This window comes from Cryptomeria japonica, chromosome 5, assembly GCF_030272615.1.
Source record: "Cryptomeria japonica chromosome 5, Sugi_1.0, whole genome shotgun sequence".
NCBI lineage: Eukaryota > Viridiplantae > Streptophyta > Pinopsida > Cupressales > Cupressaceae > Cryptomeria > Cryptomeria japonica.
In genome coordinates this window covers 79,503,798-79,523,581 of record NC_081409.1, presented here as the reverse complement: position 1 = coordinate 79,523,581, position 19,784 = coordinate 79,503,798, and the positions used below count along the sequence as shown (strand labels likewise).

The window sequence follows — 19,784 nt, the reverse complement described above, 5'->3', positions numbered from 1 at the left end:
TTCTAGCCACTATACTCCACCATTTGCGAAAATGCAGGTGTATTAAGTCAGAGGATTAAGTAATTTTCAGTTTGTTGCCACTGATGGAGTATTTTCAGTCATTATATGGTTGTTTCTAGATTTTGTGTTGCTGATTTTGCAAGTATTTTTCAGTATGACAAATGCTGCACAATTTCTGTTCTACTGATCCTTAGGATTACCGACTTCGGACCACTGTTATCAATCATGAACAACTGCAAGTTTTTTTTATTTTATGGAGGTTTCATCACTCGATGATGTTGGTGGAAGGTTCCAGTGGAAGGGGACAATCATTTCAGCCACCATAGTTCTGATTTGGATAAAAGATACCAAGTGATTTGTGGCTATTGTAACTTTTTCCCAGCCCACACACAATTTGATTTACACCATAGTTCGTAAGGTACAGCTTGTTGCATCATTGAAGTATCCCATTGGAACTCAAGGGTTGGGTTATGAAGCTCTAATAAGCGTTTTGGATTCTTCGTCATATAAAAGGAGCCAAATGGGGTAACAAAATCACAGTGGTGAGTACATGTGGCAACCTTTGGTCTTGTGGGAGTTTATGGATATTTTCATGCAACGTCAAATTGTAGAGTATCATCTTGAAAGTGGGTTGCATTCTTTGTCTTATACTATTTGGGACTCTTCAAGATCTCATCATGGCATTTTCAGAGTTTTTTATTGTGGATCATGCACACTTGTTGGCCAAATTGTCTCCTAAGTTGCAAAGGTTGCATATTTTTGTTGTAGATTGTGAAATTGGGAAATGTTGTACTTGTTGACCCAAGTTACTTTGCTTGACTAGTAGGGGATCCAAACTATACGAGCACTACATCATGATCCATAGCTTTGGCTGTAATGTCCCCACTTTGAAATAGAATTTAATAATAATAAAATTTAAATATTAAAAATTAAATTAAAATATAAAAGAATATAATTAAAATTAATTAAAATTTAATTAAGTTAATGAATGGTCAAAAGACATGGAAGGAAAAGTCGTGACTCCCTCAACAATGAGATATAAAAGGAGAAGAGAACCTCATTTGAGAGGGGGATAATTTGGAAATGAGAAGTGCACATCTGATTTAAATAAGAAGTGCAGACCTGATTATGAAAGGTTATGTCCCTTTCAAAGGGCAGAAATAATAAAGAATGGCAACTAACCTACAATCTGGTTTTATCTAACAAATATAATACTAATGGTAATTAATACATAAAAAAGAATTTTATCACTCAATCTAATTCATTAGTATATGTTTCAGTTTATAAGTATTACTTCATATGTGTTCTCTAATTTTGTGTTGCAAGAAAACAATATACAAAGCTACTCCCATAAACTTAATTACCTATTTTAGATTTGGGAAAATTTAGGTTAATTTAAAGTATAATTAATTAGAAGACATTACATTGGTAAGGTGTTCTCTAATCATTTCAAGCCATAATTCCTTGAGGGCAAGCAATTCCAGGTAGGGCAGACTGTCATGTCCCCTTCTTGGGAATAGTGCCACAGAGAAGACCTCTAGCCTATTTCTATTTCCATTTCATTATGAGCTTTGGCATTTGAGTTTTGGCATCCAAGAACAAAAACCCTTGTTTCCCATATTGGGTGTTTCCATCCAAAGATCACAAATGTGCTGATTTGTTGAACATTTCAAGACATTTTTAAGTTTGCACATTGCTGCTATAGTAGATAAAAAGCCCTGACTTGTTCATTGACCATATTCCACCTCAAAAGGACTGATCTTTCTCTTGTTTCAAGTAGATGACGCCCATAAAATGCAATCTGTGCATCATGTGACTGTTCACAAAACCAATGGTTTCCAGTACTCTCATATCCACAAACAAAGTGTTTTGTGTCTGGAGAAAGCTCCCATGAATTGGCATTATAGTGTCTTGTCTATTTCCCATGTAGCAACCATTTTGGGGTTTGGCATGAAAATTTCAATGAATTATGGTTCTATGTGCATGGTGGTGAATAAGCCAGCACGTGTCTTCTATGCAAATTCTTTTTTTTCTCATGAGAAACCAGACTGAAACCAAAGCCTAACCAGACTGAAACCAAAGCCTGATTGGGAAGGAAATTGGTATTGTGAAGAGCCACCATCTCCCCTCCCTAAGAGAGTTGTTTTTAGATCAATCAGTCTTTGGCTGTTTGGGGAATGACCTTGCTACTTAGGTTTGTCTTGGAAGTCTCATTGACGTTGGGGAGGACATGCATAGAGAGGTAATAGATTTTTTTTAATTCAAATATTATGTAAATATTTCATGCTCTGCAATAACAATGGTTTGAGATCTTGAAATAAGGTATTGAGTGCAATACTGTCCTTCAAACAAGCTGCTGCAAAAACTATAACAGGTCTTCTCTGGAAGGCTTAACACATTTTGATACATAAACTACGGCAGCTCAAACTACAGCAGCTCTCAGTCATTAGCAAACAGATTTATAAGAAGCTCAAAATTACCTCAACATGCACCAATACAACCTATAATGGATGCCAATCTCCAAAACAAGCATATCAAGGAAAACATAGAGAACAACTCAAACATGCATAAAATAGACAACTTTACAATCACACACACTTGCAAAAACAAGGTTAACTCTGTAGAAATCATCAAATGGGAACAAAATTCTAGGAAAAGTGAGCAACTCACCTCATGACACTAATCCACAGTAGTACGTGTATGCAATGCCTCTTGGGCTTTACAAAAGCTCTACTACTCATAATCAAGCTCCAATGCACCCATATACCATCTTGGAGATGACATCGGCCTCCAGTAACTCTATTATAGTGATAATGAATTACTTCAACCTCCATAGAAAAGAGAGATGGACTCCTACCATCAACTCTATGAAGGATATGCTACTTCACAGTTGTAGTAGACTAAAACCAGTTCCATTAACACCACTAATTTAGTATGCAACCTGTTGAAAGTGACTTATTACCACTACCAAAAGAGAACAATAGTGGCCTGTCAACTATATCCCCAAAGGATACTGGTTCACCACACTTGCAGCAGCATACTTCCTCCTTAAAACATTTTCAACTAATTGGCCTCAACAAACCAGTCAACCTACTTGGCTTCAGCAAACATTGCTAACCAACCCCCAAAACAATAGCTTCCCACACCATAAAAGGAGGCTTCTCTTCAACAATTCACCTTCCATGATGTCCCTTCAATATCCATACTACTCAAAATAGAAATGGATGCTACCCAATGGGAAAAACAGGGTTGGTGTACCATTCACCTTGCATGTCCTAAGGTCTAACTTATTGTTGGAAGATCGATAATTATGTATATCCAAGAATCATGGAGTGAGCAAAATAGAATGATGTGAGGATGGGGACATGTTATTATTTTCTTATTCTCTGGAGATTTGGAAATTGTTGTAATAAAGCATTGATGACGGGGTTATATAGTGGACTTGTAAGAGCATCTTCATTATTTAGTGGGCATGAAGTATAATTAGGGCTTCATGTAGGAGTGCTTGGGAGTTACATTTGCCAACTTGAGTGGTAAAAGTCAACGATGCTTGTGTAAAAAATTAAAATTGTTTTTAATTCCGATATGACTCCACATGTGAAGGTTGTGAGAATTTTTACTATTGTATTTGGGACCTTGTTTGGGCCCATGGTGTAGTTTTGGTGGTTTTTCCTTAGGTTAAAAATATGGCCACTAAAAAATGTGCCTATAGACTGAATAATTAACACTCAACTGCCAAAGCATGCTCTAATAACACTTATATGCTGAAAATGTGCCCTGAAATTCAACTATAGACTGAAAAATGCAACTGTATACATAAAAGCATGCTCTAAAAATGCCTGTATATTGAAAAACGTGCCCCAAAGACAATTTTAGACCAAAGATATGATTGTGGCTAGAAAATTTCCATTTTTTATCTAATTTTTTTTTTAAGTTGTCAAGTTTTGTCGTTTTATCCCAAGATTTCACAGGGTTTTAAAACTTGGGATTTACCAAGTCCAAGCCAAGTCTGAGTTTGCAAACTAGTTGAAAGCAATAAAATCACCACAATCAAAGCAATTCAAATTGTTGGGTGTTCTAACAGACTAAACTGGAGCAACAGCAGTGCTCGAAAATAGTCAACTGATTGTTGAAGTGAAGCATATCACTCTCAATGTTGCTAAAAGTGAACTTGTTGCAGACTGAAATGCTTGTGGCTCTTTCTGCAAGTGCACTTGCAGCACTACAAATCACTGGCAAATGTATACAGGTGAACTTGCAGCATCACCACAGGTGTCCATGCAACTTGTTGCAGCTGACTTGCAGCTTGACCCCACTGGTCCACCTAAAATAATCCATTTTTTGGATCGCATTTAGCTAAAATAATGGCCCTATAGAAATTGGGATGGCCATCAGAAGAGGTATGCCCACTTCTCATGATAGGAACACTAAAAAAAGCAACACCTTTCTGACATGTTGTGACAACAAACTGCCACAAAAACTAAAAATGTCTTCTCTAGAAGGATGGGCAAATTGAGCCAAACTAATTTCTCTACTGAAATAAGGATTTTCACAAGAAAAGGCATGCTTCCTTCCCATAATAGGAAGATTAAAACAAGCCAATTTAAGCGGACATACAGATAGCCCAAGACTGTAGGGAGAATCGAAAAGATGCCTTTGACCTCTCTGACATCTTGTGACATCTGACAACCATTTGTGACTTCTCTACATATGCCACAGCCTCCTGAAGAAAAGTAATAAAACAAAAGTCTTTCTAAAGCTCTAAGACTTCAAAAGGACTCCAGCCCACAATATTTAAAACATAAACAAGTAACAAATGTGCAACAAAGAGGAAATCATTCGTGTAGGTTTTCCTCCAAAATCAACAAGGTGGGAAAAAACTGTCCTTCAATCATTTTGCATCCTAATTTCTAACTAAACTGTCTGCAGATTCTGGCCATAAATTTTGATAGAATATTAATAATTATTCATTTTAATTTGTGAAACTTAACTGATTGTAATATGATTGTTTATTGGTTTTTCAATTGCATACGTGTCCTTATTTACGCAATAATTTACTCATTAATTTACTCATTTAGTAGTATGCACATTTCCATTGTCAGAAGCCCAAGGTAATAATACCCTAGGATGCACTTTCACGTGGGCTAGATGTTTGGAGGGGATTGATTGTGACAAAGATCCATGTTGAATATACAAATAGAGTTACTAGAAAACAGTACAAAACACAAATATCAAGTAGAGGATGAAATTTATTGTCTTTTACTTGCTATATAGTCATATCAGACCCATTATACATTTCTGCAATTATTACCCAGCAGACAAAGTCTTAACAATACAATAAAAAATATCATGCAGAATTCACTTAAACTCGACACACACAGAAAAATCTTGTACACAAGTAGATAAATATTAATATGTTCTACAGACCAATTTGGCTCTCAAAATGTTACACTCATGTGATCTCATATACATTAAGGCAAACTGAAGTGTCCCTGGATTTTATCAATGGTGTACCTGTCCCTATGTAATTTGGTAATCAAGCTTAATACAAACAGGGAGTTCAGGCAATAAAGGAGAAAACAATATGAGAGAACTTATGAAAACATTAAAGAATAATTTAACACATTTTATTAATTGGGTATCATGACAAGTGAAGCTAATGGTAATTCATGGAATTACAATTGAGCAGCCATTCTTGTTCCTTAGTTTCTGTTATTATTTTCTCTATTTGTAAAATGCTTTGGGTGTCATCAGATGGTTTGCACAAATGCTCAATTGCATGTGAGAATGATTAGGAAAGATCTATAATAAGGAGAAAGAAATGGGAGATTGTTAAGAATCGAAAACTGGAAATTCAGGACTACTTTTATTTCAGACACATTTCCAGATAGGAGGGGAAGTAGGAAGTAAATTCAATAAACCTGTTCCTCATTATGGGATGCTGACCGAGCAACTGATGGCTCTACAGGATCTGATGCTGCCACATTTTTCTCAGAGCTTTTTTTCTTCCGCGACCAACCCCAGCGGTCCATTTTTTACTACCTGTAAATACAAACAACAGGTCCAATTGCTTAGGTTTCTAAAAAGTTCAATAAACTTAACAAATCGGAAAGACAAATGGCAATATCCATTGATCTACAAGCTGTATGACTGGTCAAAATAGATTTAAAATAATGAAAAAGAAAATGACAGAGTAGCACAAAAGTTAACTCTAGATTCTCACAAAGCAACCTATGGGATCTATGTAATGGATATTCCAACAGAGAAAACACATTTAATTCCGCATGCCCTAACATACATTTTTAAGCATTACATGAGAATACATCTCGTGGGTAGAAATAACAGGATCAATACAGCCAAGATGTATTGAGCTTGGTCAAACTTAACTTGAAGGTTTGTTGCTCTCATCTTATGATGTCAACAATTGTAGAGGTGACATTGATTGGAGCTAAGTTCCTTAAAGTATCTGAAAAGAAATTCATCATCGAACACTAGAAGAACTTTTATGCCATAGTATGATAAATCCCAAATAAGTATCCCTGAAGACTTAAAAATTTACTAATTAAATTTGATCTAAAAACTAAAATTTAAAAGCAGTTTTTCCTCTATGACTTAACACTTTGCAGACACTAAAATGATCTGCAAAAACATTAGTTTTCAAGAAGCGGTTGTCATTCAATTTGGTCTCGTTTGAGTCCTTAAGTCAACTTGAATTTTGGCTATAAAATTTAGATCCTAGAACTCATCTGTGTGATGATAAAGTTGAAGCATTGTGACATGCTTACAGTTTCCTTGTGCAGATAACTTTCCAGCTAACCTTGTGATTTCACAGAAAATCTGCATTAACGTCATCTCTTCAGATACAGATTCTGTAGATCACAAGTTTCAGTGCAACCCTGCCAGTGTCCTGATTTTTTAACCAGATACAAAATAAGTCCACATATATATTTCAAATAGCCTACCTGAATCTAATCATACAAAGGAAAATCTTGTGTCAATTAAATGCTTTGATATGTTTGTCAGTAATAATGAGGCACAATTTAGAACGAAAATTTTAGTAATCTGGTTACCAGCTTCACAAGCTTCACTACTGAGAAGAGCTTCAGTGAAGGAATGCACAATTTTAAAAAAGTTTTCTTGGTCAGGAAGATAAAGATTTGATTTCATAGAGACTTCTTAAATCTCGCAAAATGTCAAATTAATAATTTGGTCTGATTCACACGTTAGAGATCAGTATATAAATTACCTGAAAATGCCATATATTAATTATTATTTGAGCACCCCATGTATATTTTTCAAGGACAACAATCACTCCTGACTATTTTCCGAGTTTTTTGCTTTTGTGTTAAAGAAACATTTCCAGATTAGTTTTTAAATTTTTGAAATGAATGACTAAAAGACTAAAGCTTAAGCCTACAATTGTCATGAACGAGACAAGTGAAGTAGAAGAACATTTAAATACGACATTACAATACAGGAAAGAAAACACAACGATATAGAGGTCTATGAAACTGCTCCTGAAATTCAACATGGACTACATGAAAGACATTTAGCAGAACTTGACTCCTCACAAGCTCAATATGGAGGATAGCAAGAAACAAAATAAGCAGCAACCAACAGATGGCACTCATAGTTGCAATTTAAAATGTGTGCAGAAAGAGTGGCCAAACAGGATCGAATTTGTCTTACAATTCAAGAAAATTTCAGCTGTGCACGGCACAAATGACTAGGCTAGATCTTGTATCATGTTAAAATAAAAACAACTGAGCTAAAATGAATAGAGAGCTCTTATTTGAGTTGCACATTATGACCATATCTAACGTGACTTCCACCAGCAAATAAAGAACTCGTAATGCAGTTGTAAATTGCCTTTTGAATATGTACTACGATTTACTCCCGGAAGTGAACGTTTTCAACACGAAAAGCATATTTATCTGACATGTATTAATACCTACTAAATGCACATCAACAATTGGATGCTTGATTTGCCACTTCTGTGCTTGATTTGCCACTTCTGCACATGATTTGAAGTGAAAAGGCTAATATTGACCAGGCATTCTTGTTAGGTCAATAAATAACAGTGCTCCACTGTGCATCTAGAGGATAAATAAAGGGAAAATGCTTGCTTTTACCAGAATGATAAAATTGCAATCCCAATGAAAATAAATTGAGACTACTGGATGGTCTTGCCAAAAGACGAGAATCATTACGATGATTCCAAGAGCCGTGATCTCAGAATATTGCCGAAGCAACCCAAATCACCCTACTTTAAAGGAAAAGCATGGCGAGGCCTATAGAATCGAGCTTCTTTTTCAATATTATTTAACGAATCCATTCCTGATATCAGAATAAGAAGTCAGAAAGATGTCTGTTTTCCCTTGACTGCATACTGTAATCAATAAAAAATATAAAAGACAAATACAGAGTTCCGATAATAATTCAGGATTCCTCCTCTTTTGCAACACACGCCTGCTTACATTGACCATTGGGCTAGATGCAGAAATCTTCACAATGAATAACAGCTTGTAAGACACACAGGGAAACCCAATAAACCCAAAATGAATGACATCTAAATTCCTACAACAAAAGAAGACAATTGCAGGTATACCCAAAATCCAAAACTGATATCGCACATATAAAACAGCAAAAACAGCCAGCTAAACCTGTAACCCACATTGCAGACCATGCTGAGATATTATGATTTTGACATATAGAGAATGCAAACTCCTACAGTCCCAAATGAAAACAAAATAAAATTCTATATCAAACCAAGTCAGCATACTGAGCCAGCAAACACACTCTATCGCACACAGCACCAATGCAGATTGATTCCATAAGATGTATAAGCACACATTGCAAATCAAAAACCACAATCCTATCAAGAAGAAAATAACCAATCTACCTGAAATCCCAGGAGGAGTATCCCCAGGCACAAACAATCTTGTTCTGTGTCTGAACACCTAAAAAAACCATATGATATGCATACATATATTATATATACTCAATGTATATATTCCTGGACTTTGCTAATCAGCTTTGTGTAGTACAGATGAAGCAAACCGGGGGTGGATCTCAATAAAATTCTTGTGTCTCTGTGTTTTTCCAACTAGATATCTTCCTGTTGCAGCTTGTTCCCACTAGCAACCATTTTTTTAATTTTAAGAAAAAAATATAATATACTTCCTTGGAAATTCACTATGTGGGTATTGATTGAATCAGTCCAGATGTAATTTTTTTAGGCTACTGTAAGTTCACATTATAGGTATTGATTGAATGAATCCAGATGTAAAAATTTGGGCTAACGTAGGGACATTAGTGAAGTGGGTATCCTTCCTTTAATTATCAGGAATACTTTTGCTTTCCCTTAACTTCAGTTAGTTTTAGGGGGTGTCTGTGTCATTGTAATTGTTCCTTCCCACCTAGGTTTTGTTCCATTTTGTGTGTCCTCTGGCCTTTCCAGACGTGGCCAATCATAGTTGTAAGCGTGTGGGACCCAGATTTGAAAATGGAATGTGGGCTCCCTCTTTTTGCATGAGCTTCAATGCGCTGGGTCCCACAACAGACCTGTAGGGTTTTTGTCTTTAGTAGGGTCCCCCAGGGGCGTTAGATTGCTTTCACTGAACGTGAATGGCATCCTAGGCCCTAATTATGCTTTTTTTTTTAATTAATTACCCAATAATCTCACATTTTTCAACCTATTTCAACTTTTCAATTTTTTTTATTTTTTTTGGAAATGAAACTTTGTGGGGAATTTTAGGTGCAAGGTTTGGGATGAAATTGTCGGTAGGTGTTTAGATTTATATAAAATCTAATTTGAATCATTTAAGTGAGATCCTTTCAATGGTAGTTGGTATCCCTCCAATGATAATAAAAATCAAGTCTTGACGATGAGATGCCACCTTTATTAATTTTAACGTAAAGGCGGAAACGTTTTTTCAGGTTGCACTCAAGCCAAAGGTTAATTTTGTCGCCCCACCCTAGTATTTTTTTACGTTATGTCTTTGAAAGTGAAGTGAACCTTTCAATCTACCGACAAAACAATAAAATTTTGTTAGTTAGACTTTAGATAATCGGATGTCATTATAGGTTAGTGTTGAATAAGATTCAGGTTTGGTGTATAATTTTATAAATATTTATAATTTAAATAAAAATAATTAGATAATATGATTAAATTTTAGATATATAAAAAAATTTAATGGAAGAGTTAAGATTGTTTAGTCTTTTTGTTAAATTAGAGTTGTCAATGTGGCAGATGTAGTTGTGTGATGTGTGATTTTTCTTTTATTGAATCAAAGCAAAATTACAAATAATAACAGCTACAAGAAGTTTTTGTAATGGAAGAGGATAATGTGGCTCAATACAAAATATAAGTCTCAAGCTAGAATTAGTTACAAAGACCCAACAATTGACATTTTAAGGCAACATCATGACAAAATACCTTTATTGTGATGTATGATTATTAGATCTTTATTGTAGACTTGTCTCAAACCTACCTTTGACATCCACCATATATTAAGGTCTAATTGTGCATGATTTAGCATGAAAGAAAATGTGATTTTATCTATAAGATTACAAACTTATATAATCTATGTACCTATGAAGATATTTTTTCTAAAAATAGTCTAGCAATTATAAGCACCTCTAAGATTTTGCTATAAAAAGGTTGAAGCATGAAACTACCTTCACTCAGAATGAGGTACTTTTCTAGCTATTTACACTTTGAGGACCTATTCACACCTTGTTGCTTAAGTTTATTTAGGTCATTTTCTGTTTGTTTCAATTTGTATTAGTATCTGTGTTGACTTGAATCTCATCCTCAGAATGCTACCTGCAACAAGTTAGTCTCACAAAATACAAAGGAAATGCTACAGGAAATCCAAACTCAACCAATGAAACTACATGAAATACATGTGAAATAAAAATATTATTATTACCTTCATGATTTATGTCTCATTGTGTCCTAACTCCACTATTCCTGGATGCAGATGGTGTGCTCTCAGACAAGCACTGATAGCTTCCAAGATGGCATATGAAGAATGGACTAATAACTAATAGTTAACTAATGCTATGATATGCAATGCTAAATGACTATGCTAAAATGAGAAATGATAATTGCTATTTGCTTCAAGATTAAAACTCACTGATGCATAAGTTTTACAAATGAATAGCTTTGAAAAGCAACTTGAAGACTAACTCTCTCTCAACTGAAGCTCTTGATTTTATAGACCTTGAGAGGACAAGATGATGTGGCCCAGATCAACTGTCATGATCAGATCTACAGATTTGGATGGTTGTGAGCAAAGGTGAAGGTTAAGAGAAAGGGGGAAGGAGAGGACAAGTGTCACTCATCTCACCTTGACTGGGTTGCTGACTGGGGGAATCTAGGGATGGTTGGAGAAAATTTAGGCATGAGAGGACAAGTGGACTCAAGTCCTTGGGTGAACTCACAATAATGGTTCCCACTTTTTTGTCACTTTTGACACTAAGATGAACATTTTTAAAATAATCTTCAACTTCCGAGAACTATAACTTTTAAACTATTAAAAATTTGAAGATGATGCAAATTAGTGATTTGGAGCATTTTGTTTGTAGATTCTATATACTTTTTTTTCAAAAAAATTTGAAGGATTTTTTTTAAAATTTTCCATCTCCCTTGAAAAGTAGTTTTTTACAACAAACTACATTTTTTAAGAGTGATGTGCCTCCTGAAATGCATTAGTTTTTTTCTCTAAATGATAAAAACTCAATTCTTTCGAATTTTGGTTTGTAACATCAATATCCAGGGCTTGCAATTGGTTTGATAGTGATATGTTCAATATTTTTCATTTTATAAAGTTTTGAAGTCCGACTAGTCATAATGCAAACATAGGTTTAAGTTTGAACACATAACTTGTTATATATATATATATATATATATATATATATATATATATATATATATATATATATATATATATATATATATATATATATATATATATATATATATATATATATATATATATATATATATATATCGAAATTCAATTTATTATTTTTGTTACAAAGAAGACATCAATACCTGGGGCTTAGATATTTTTCAGAATTTTTTTGAATTTGTTTCCTATTTTTTCCAATGCGTTGAACAAAGAAGTTCATGTTCGGTGAAAAACCAATATTCCATAAAATTAAAAAAACAAGAACATAATAAATTCAAAATATAATAAAATTATACTCGTTGGAAAGCTTCCTCCAAGTACTACCATTTAATATTTTTGGGTTATCAAGATTATTTCATTCGTGCCTTGAACCAGAGCTCCGAAGTCCTAAATTCCTCATAACTCTGAAAAAATTTGGGAGAAATCTCTAACAGCACGGTTCGAATGAACAGGGTTTCGAGCGAATGGGGTTCGCTCGAACCATAAAGGGTTCAAGCGAATCCCCCTCCACTCAAACCCTCACGCTAAATTTTGGCCCGTACTTTTTCGTAACGACCAAGTTCGAATGAACCCGACCTTTTTTAACTGTCGGCATTCGTTCGAACCCTGGCCGACGCAATTTTTGTTTTATTTTTTTTTAAGTGGAGTCGTATAAATGTCCATAATTTTTTTCATTTTTTATCACACATGATTAAAATAATTCGCATTTTTGGATGAGAGAAAACATTTGAAAATTATTTTGAGGGCAATAATTTGAAGTTCTTTTTAAAAGCATGGGGAACAAGAAGAGAAGGCAAAATAAGACTTCAAGGAATTATCCTCCTGAAACGGAAGAAAGATATCGAGAACAAAGAAGACAAAAATATCATGATGCAAGTATGTATTTTTATTTTTATTTCTATTTAATTTTATATGTATTACGTACCAAAAATAGTGTTTATTTGTTAGTAGTAATTAGTTTAATATTTTTTATCTAATATTTTTAATGAAAATTAATTTAAAAAATCTTAATTAAATTAATTGGAAATAGTAGGATTAAAAATAATCTCGTTTTAATTGGAAAGCATAATTAATTTGAAATAATATGTGCATTTGCAAATTTCAAATTCCATTAACTTGCTTGTTGTGTAATTGCATTTTTCTCCTATATAATTAAGTCCATTTATAATAGATAAGACCTATTAAGTCATAAAATTAATAAGACTTATTATGTCATAATTTAGGTTCTAACTTATATTGAATATTTAAGACATGTACTTAATTTCATGTGTGATAGGTCCTTTAATATCACATAATATATATGTCTTAAGGGGAGTCAAGTATATTAATGTGAAATGTTTTTGCATACATGGTCATATTAATTTTAATAATAAGGCATATTATGTGATAAATTAGGACTTATTACATTGATTATAGGTCTTAAATGTGACATAAATTTAGAACCTATTATGTCATAATTTAGGTTCTATTTATATGACTTCACGTATGCAAAAACATTTCAGATTAGGAGGTCTATTATGCAATAATAGGTCTTAAATACACATGTGACAAATTATATTCCACCTGTTATGACATAACAAATTAATATGACCACCTTTATCGTATGCATGCATCAAAATATTTGTACTTTTAATTTTGAAAATTGGAATTTATAATTTAAATATCAAAATTTCATTTTATGTGTTATTAGTGAGAGATTGAGGTTTTCAAAATAAGTCATCAATATTTATTTCCACTTTATATGTTTATGTTTATTTGTTATTAACGCAAAACAAAATTTAACCTTAGTTAACACTATACGCAAGGAATAACATAAATTAAACGATAATAATAAACGAATTATAATTCTTCATGTGTAAATCTAGAATTAAACATCAGAAAAAAATTATTAAAATAATTATCATCTTCTTGAAATATTAATTACTGAACAAAATTTAACTCTAACTCTAAACCTACTTGCATGTCACTAAATAAATTTGAGCCTAATTAGAGTTATAACACTAACCCTGAAAGTAATCAAATTTAATAAACCAAATTGAACCCTAATTTTAACACAAAGCTTTAAGCCAAATTCACCCCTAATCTTAAACCCAATTTTGAATATGTTGGCAAATGCACACTCCAATGAGAAATTGTAGGTGATTGAAGGTATTGTCATTGATGGCAACCTTACAATCATATGATACCGGCACACTCTACACCGGCACACAGAACACCGAAAGCGAAAAGGAAGAATACCGACACCCTGGCCGACACGAATTTTGTATTTTGTAATTAATTGTAAAATCTTTTGTAAGTCGACATGGTAGATTGTAAAATGACTCATATATGTATGAGATCATTGTAGATCATTTTGTAGAGTAGTGATGAGATAAGATGCGAAATTATGCAGACCTAATATGCAAATTATTGGTTAAGGGTTTATGTATGTAGCAGAGCTTAAACCGGTACTGAATCTGGCATAACAAATGTTGATCTGAAGCAATACAAGACATTGGATTAGTATAATCCATTTTTTGTAAGTCAGTGTGACTTCTTTTGTAATTGAGCAATGAGCTCTAGGCACTTGGCCTTCCTGCATGTGCAAGCCCCTATTGTAAGAGTAATATTCCCTTTTTGGCCACTAAGCGAATATTGTGGGTCACAAATCCCACCGAGGTTTTTCCCACACCGGGTTTCCTCATTAAAATACTGTGTTATGGTGTGCTTCTCATGTTGTTGTTATTGTTCTTATTTGCTGCATTATTTCTAGTTTACCAGTACATAGTTCTAATATGCTTTTCATGTTTTAAGGAATCCTAACAATTGGGTATCAGAGCCTGGTCCTCTATTTTCAAAAGCCTAACAGCTTGAGGAAGATCTTGACACCGGTAGAGATGGAAAACTTGAGAAAACAATTGGAAACAGCTCTTTCAGACTATGATGCAGAAAAAGTGAAGAATATCAAACTTGAAGATGATCTAAAGGCTGCTCAGGATATTATTCAAGCACTTCAAGAAAATCTTACTATTGCAAGGAACAAGAGAAGAGAACTTTGTGAAAAGATGTAGAATGAGAATAATGAAAAGGAAACTCTTAATGATCTGGTAAATAAGCTAAGACAAGAAAGCAGTACAACAAAGAATGAGATGCAGGATATGACTATGAGATTTTGTAAAGAAATTGAAGATAGAAAGAAAAATGAAGATGACTTGACTAGAAGACTGAATGATGTTGCTAATGAAAATATCAGACTTAGTCATGTGAATGATATGCTAAAGACAGATCTAATTCACCTAGAACATGATAAAACTAAACTCATGAGACAGAAGGACTTCCTGGAAAACGAATTGGCTACTGCAAATCAACACAAGGAGAATTTAAGAAAAATTCAGAGGAACTTGATGACATGCTGAAAAATCAGAAACCTAATGGTGATACAAATGGTGTTGGCTTTGAAATTGGTGAAAGCTCTGGTACTGCAAACAATCATGATCATAGCAAACTGGTAAGGCAACCTACTACCTACAAATTTAATGGAAAATGCTTTAACAGTAACAAGTATGGTCATAGAGTAAATCAATGTAGATCTAGAAATTATCAGAACACTAATACACCCACCGGTCAATGTTCTAAATGCAACAAAATGGATCATAATTCAGAAAATTGCAGAATGAATGTAAGATGTTATGTTTGTGGAAGATTTGGACACTTATCTAATCAATGCAGAATACATACTGGCATAGGATATGGGAAAGCTATTCAGAAGAACAATGTGACTTGTTATGCCTGTAACAAGATTGGACATATTGCTAAATTTTGTAGAAGTAAGGCATCACCGGCAAATAACAAAGGTCCTAGTTTGAAAGGTAAAGAAAAGGTTGAAGAGGTAAAGCAAGAATTCTCAAAACAATGGATCAGAAAGTCAGATCAGAATATTGATGGGAATACTCCTCGACCAGCAGAACAGAGTGACACTCCACCGGCAGGAGACTCTTCATCTAACTGAAGAAAATTATTTTTGGGGTTTAGCAACAAAATGAAAAACATGCTATTATTCCCTCAGTTGATGGTGAGAAGTTGAAATTACTTCTATACCAGCAGATGAGTTAAGTTGTGACTTAACCGGCAAGCATGAAATGTGGTAGTTGGAGAAAATAACATTATAAAGCAAGTGTTTTGGCTCCTTTTTCATTCACCACGCATTCAAATCTTTGAGAGTGCGAAAATTCCCGAGCGAAGGCATTCCAAGCTAAGAAGTGAAGCAATCCATCAAATCATTCATCCTTAAGGCAGATTGAGGTATTTATAGCTATGGCATCTTCATCCACTCCTGAATTTATTGCAAACCCTAATGTTGTTGAAGTTGTTAAGCACCCTCTCCTACACCAAAAAGAACAAGACAAAAACAACAAGCAGTAAGGCCTCCGACAAAGAAAATGACTCCTAAGAAGAAAAAGATAAAACAAGATATTGCCCCAATAGACAAACTTTTCAGTGAAATTACAGAGGATGGTAAGCTGAAGAACATCAACAAAATATACAACACACTATCTACAGATGACAAGGAAAGCATAGAGAACAGTGTAATTTTACACTTAGATATATACAAAAAATTCTTGTTGGAAGTTGTTGATGAAATTCCAAATGATCTGTATAGGAGACTTGAGGCTAGAAGGTTAGCCATTGTTGAACTAGACAAGAAAATTAAGATTGAAAAATTACTTGCAGTACATCCAGTCAACTCAACTGATGAAATAGACAAACTAATCAGTGAAGCAACCAGACAGTATTCTCCACTGCTCATCAGCATGTAGCACTGATGGTAGGTAGAGTAAAGGAAGTCTCTGAGGAAACAACAGATGCATGGGATATATTCTTTGTGGAAAAAGAAAAACAAGAAGAATTACTTAGGCCAAAGACTATTAAAGTATATCAAAAGGACAAAGATAAGGGGAAAGGTAAGGTAGGTGGACCTCCAAGCCTGAAAATAACTGATAATGTGCCCCCACCTCTTTCAGATACTCCATCGGTAGACACCACTGACAATCAACCGGCCACAGAGAGTATGGAGACTCCGGTAGAGGATACAAATCCTAAGTCTGAAATTTTGTATATGGTAAATGTAGACACACAGGATGTAAATGTTGTGGTTGACAGAGAAACCACTGAGGATAAGGAGAAAAATGTGACTACTGAGTCACCGTCTGCAGAGGTTGAGATAAACATAGAAAAACCTACACATGTAGAGCAACCTGCAAAGGATACCACTGAGAAACCGACAGATACAACAGAAAAACCATCTAAAGAACCGGCAAAGGAAAGTTCAGAAGTAAAAACTGAGACTACATCTGAGAAACCGGCAGTTGAAAGCTCAGAGAAACCTTCTGAGACAAAAATGGAGAAAACAGAACAAGTGCAGGTTGAGGCTCAAGTTCAGACAAAAACAGTGCCACCGACACAAACTGAAAAGCCCAAACCCCTACTTGTAGAAATGCAAGCATAGACTGACCTACCAGAGGTCAAATCAAGCAAGGTAATTACCACAACTGATAGCATGGCTATTGTGAGGACTGTTGGACAAACATTTGGTACTTCTATGACAAAATTCAGACCTAAAAATGTAACAGAGGTCTTGTTAGATTCAATAAAGAAGATCACGTAATGTAATGCACAAGCCTATAAGGCTATTGATGATACAATTCTAATTCTTAAATTGATATCACCAAAATGCATTGTTGATAATAAGGATTCTTTAGGTCAACTAGACACATTATCTAAGTTCATCACTGGCAACATATTGACTGTTGATCAAATAAATGAGGATACATTTAAGGAAAGAATGATAAAAGAAAAAGAGAAATTCTTTAAGGATATTGTGAAGAAGAACAAGGAGAAAATGGATACCCTATTACCAGAACTTGGAGAAATAATTTTTGACTTCAAGAAACTGTACAAGGACACTTGTAAAACAAATGTCTTAACAGAGGATCTTGACAAGGAAATCAGCAAAGCACAAGATAAGATAAACAATATTGTTGACAATCTGATAGGTGCATCGGATTCATTTTCAGAGATAGAGAAGAAGATTGCAGAGCAAGAAGAGAAAATCAAGAAATTAGATAATGACAAACAGGGAATAAAGGATAAAGCAAAGGACTTGAAATGCAGACTTAGTCCAAGACTAGAATACCTTATTTCTTTGAGAAAAGAAATATCCGAGGCTCTGGTTCCCTGACTAAAGACATTGGAAGAGCAAATGCACATACTCACCGATACAGTGTAGAGAACACAAGAGGCAATAAAAGACTACAAAACATTCAGTAATGGTATAAATTTGATTTTGATAGATATCTTTCAGATTGTAACCCACTGGTTACAAGAATCTAGGCAGGACTCCAGTAATAGCGAATGACAACCTTTGTCATTGATGTCAAAGGGGGAGTAGTGTAATGAGAAAAATGGTTAGAAGGAAGTAGAGATTATCTGCTCAGGGGGAGCATACATTTTTGACATACATTTTTGGCAAAGATTTTTTTTGACTTCAAATTTTTGGATACATTCTTGGATTTTTCTCATGAGTGTTGCCATCAATGCCAAAGGGGGAGATTGTTGGAAAATTCACACTCCAATGAGAAATTGTAGGTGATTGAAGGTATTGTCATTGATGGCAACCTTACAATCATATGATACCGGCAGGCACCGACACCGGCAGACTCTACACCGACAGCGAAAAGGAAGAATACCGACACCCTGGCCGACAGGAATTTTGTATTTTGTAATTAATTGTAAAATATTTTGTAAGCCGACATGGTGGATTGTTAAATGGCTCATATATGTATGAGATCATTGTAGATCATTTTGTAGAGTAGTGATGAGATAGGATGCGAAATTATGCAGACCCAATATGTGAATTATTGGTTAAGGGTTTATGTATGTGGCAGAGCTTAAACCGATACTGAATCTGGCATAGCAGATGCTGATCTAAAGTAGTACAAGACATTGGATTAGTATAATCCATTTTTTGTAAGTCAGTGTGACTTCTTTTGTAATTGAGCAGTGAGCTCTAGGCACTTGGCCTTCCTGCATGTGCAGGCCCCTATTGTAAGAGTAATATTCCCTTATTGGCCAGTAAGCGAATATTGTGGGTCACAAATCCCACCAAGGTTTTTCCCACACCGGGTTTCCTCATTAAAATACTATGTTATGGTGTGCTTCTCATGTTGTTGTTATTGTTCTTATTTGCTGCATTATTTTTGGTTTACCGATACACAGTTTTAATATGCTTTTCATGTTTTAAGTCAAGTAATTTTATATACCAGTTAGATACTGATTCACCCCCCCCCCACTCTCAGTATCTTTGGGAATCCTAACATAATAATCTATCAATTTGAACCTTACATGAACTCTTAAATTATGTGCAGAACAGGCTTGAGAAGGAGGGAGTTCTGAAGCGGGAGTCGAGGCCAACGAACCTGTTGAAGAACACAATATAGTTGATGAACATAGGGAGGAGATTGTCCAAGTTGAACCAATGGAGTTTGAAGGAGAGGGGCCAGGCTCCTTACCTCCTACCACTGGTATGGATGAGCATATTGTGGATTTAGCTAAACAGGTGAAGATAAATATTTCTTATAAAAATTTAGATCATTTACTTGAAGAACCTAGACATACTAAAAGGAGGTCAATGAATAAAAGTGCAAAAGAAATAATGTCTTATTTCAACAATCTTGATACTACACTAGAAAAAGCTCAATTGTTATCAATTGTACTTACTTGTAAAGACTTAATAGATCGATTGAAATTGTTGGGTATAGATACAACAAGTCAAAAGAGGAAAAATTCTCAGCTACAAAAATCTATTGTTGATAATGTTAAGAAAGGTTT

The 19,784-nt window shown here is 34.4% G+C and overlaps 1 protein-coding gene across 3 annotated transcripts in view; it reads right to left on the bottom strand.

The window, feature by feature from the left end:
- Positions 1 to 9,359, bottom strand: part of LOC131032760 (filament-like plant protein 4) — a 62,480-nt gene extending 53,121 nt beyond the window's left edge. Inside the window, exons 1-2 of one of the 3 annotated variants that reach the window (XM_057963811.2) lie at positions 8,903 to 9,359; positions 5,922 to 6,042 (exon numbers count right to left, since the gene is read on the bottom strand). In XM_057963811.2, coding sequence (XP_057819794.1) covers positions 5,922 to 6,032 — 111 coding nt within the window. In that variant the 5' untranslated portion in view covers positions 6,033 to 6,042; positions 8,903 to 9,359. Of the gene's footprint in view, positions 1 to 5,921; positions 6,043 to 6,785; positions 6,898 to 7,951; positions 8,545 to 8,902 lie in introns of those variants that run through there. The other 2 variants (XM_057963812.1, XM_057963813.2) reach the window with 2 other exon arrangements.
- Between the last annotated feature and the right edge of the window lie 10,425 nt (positions 9,360 to 19,784).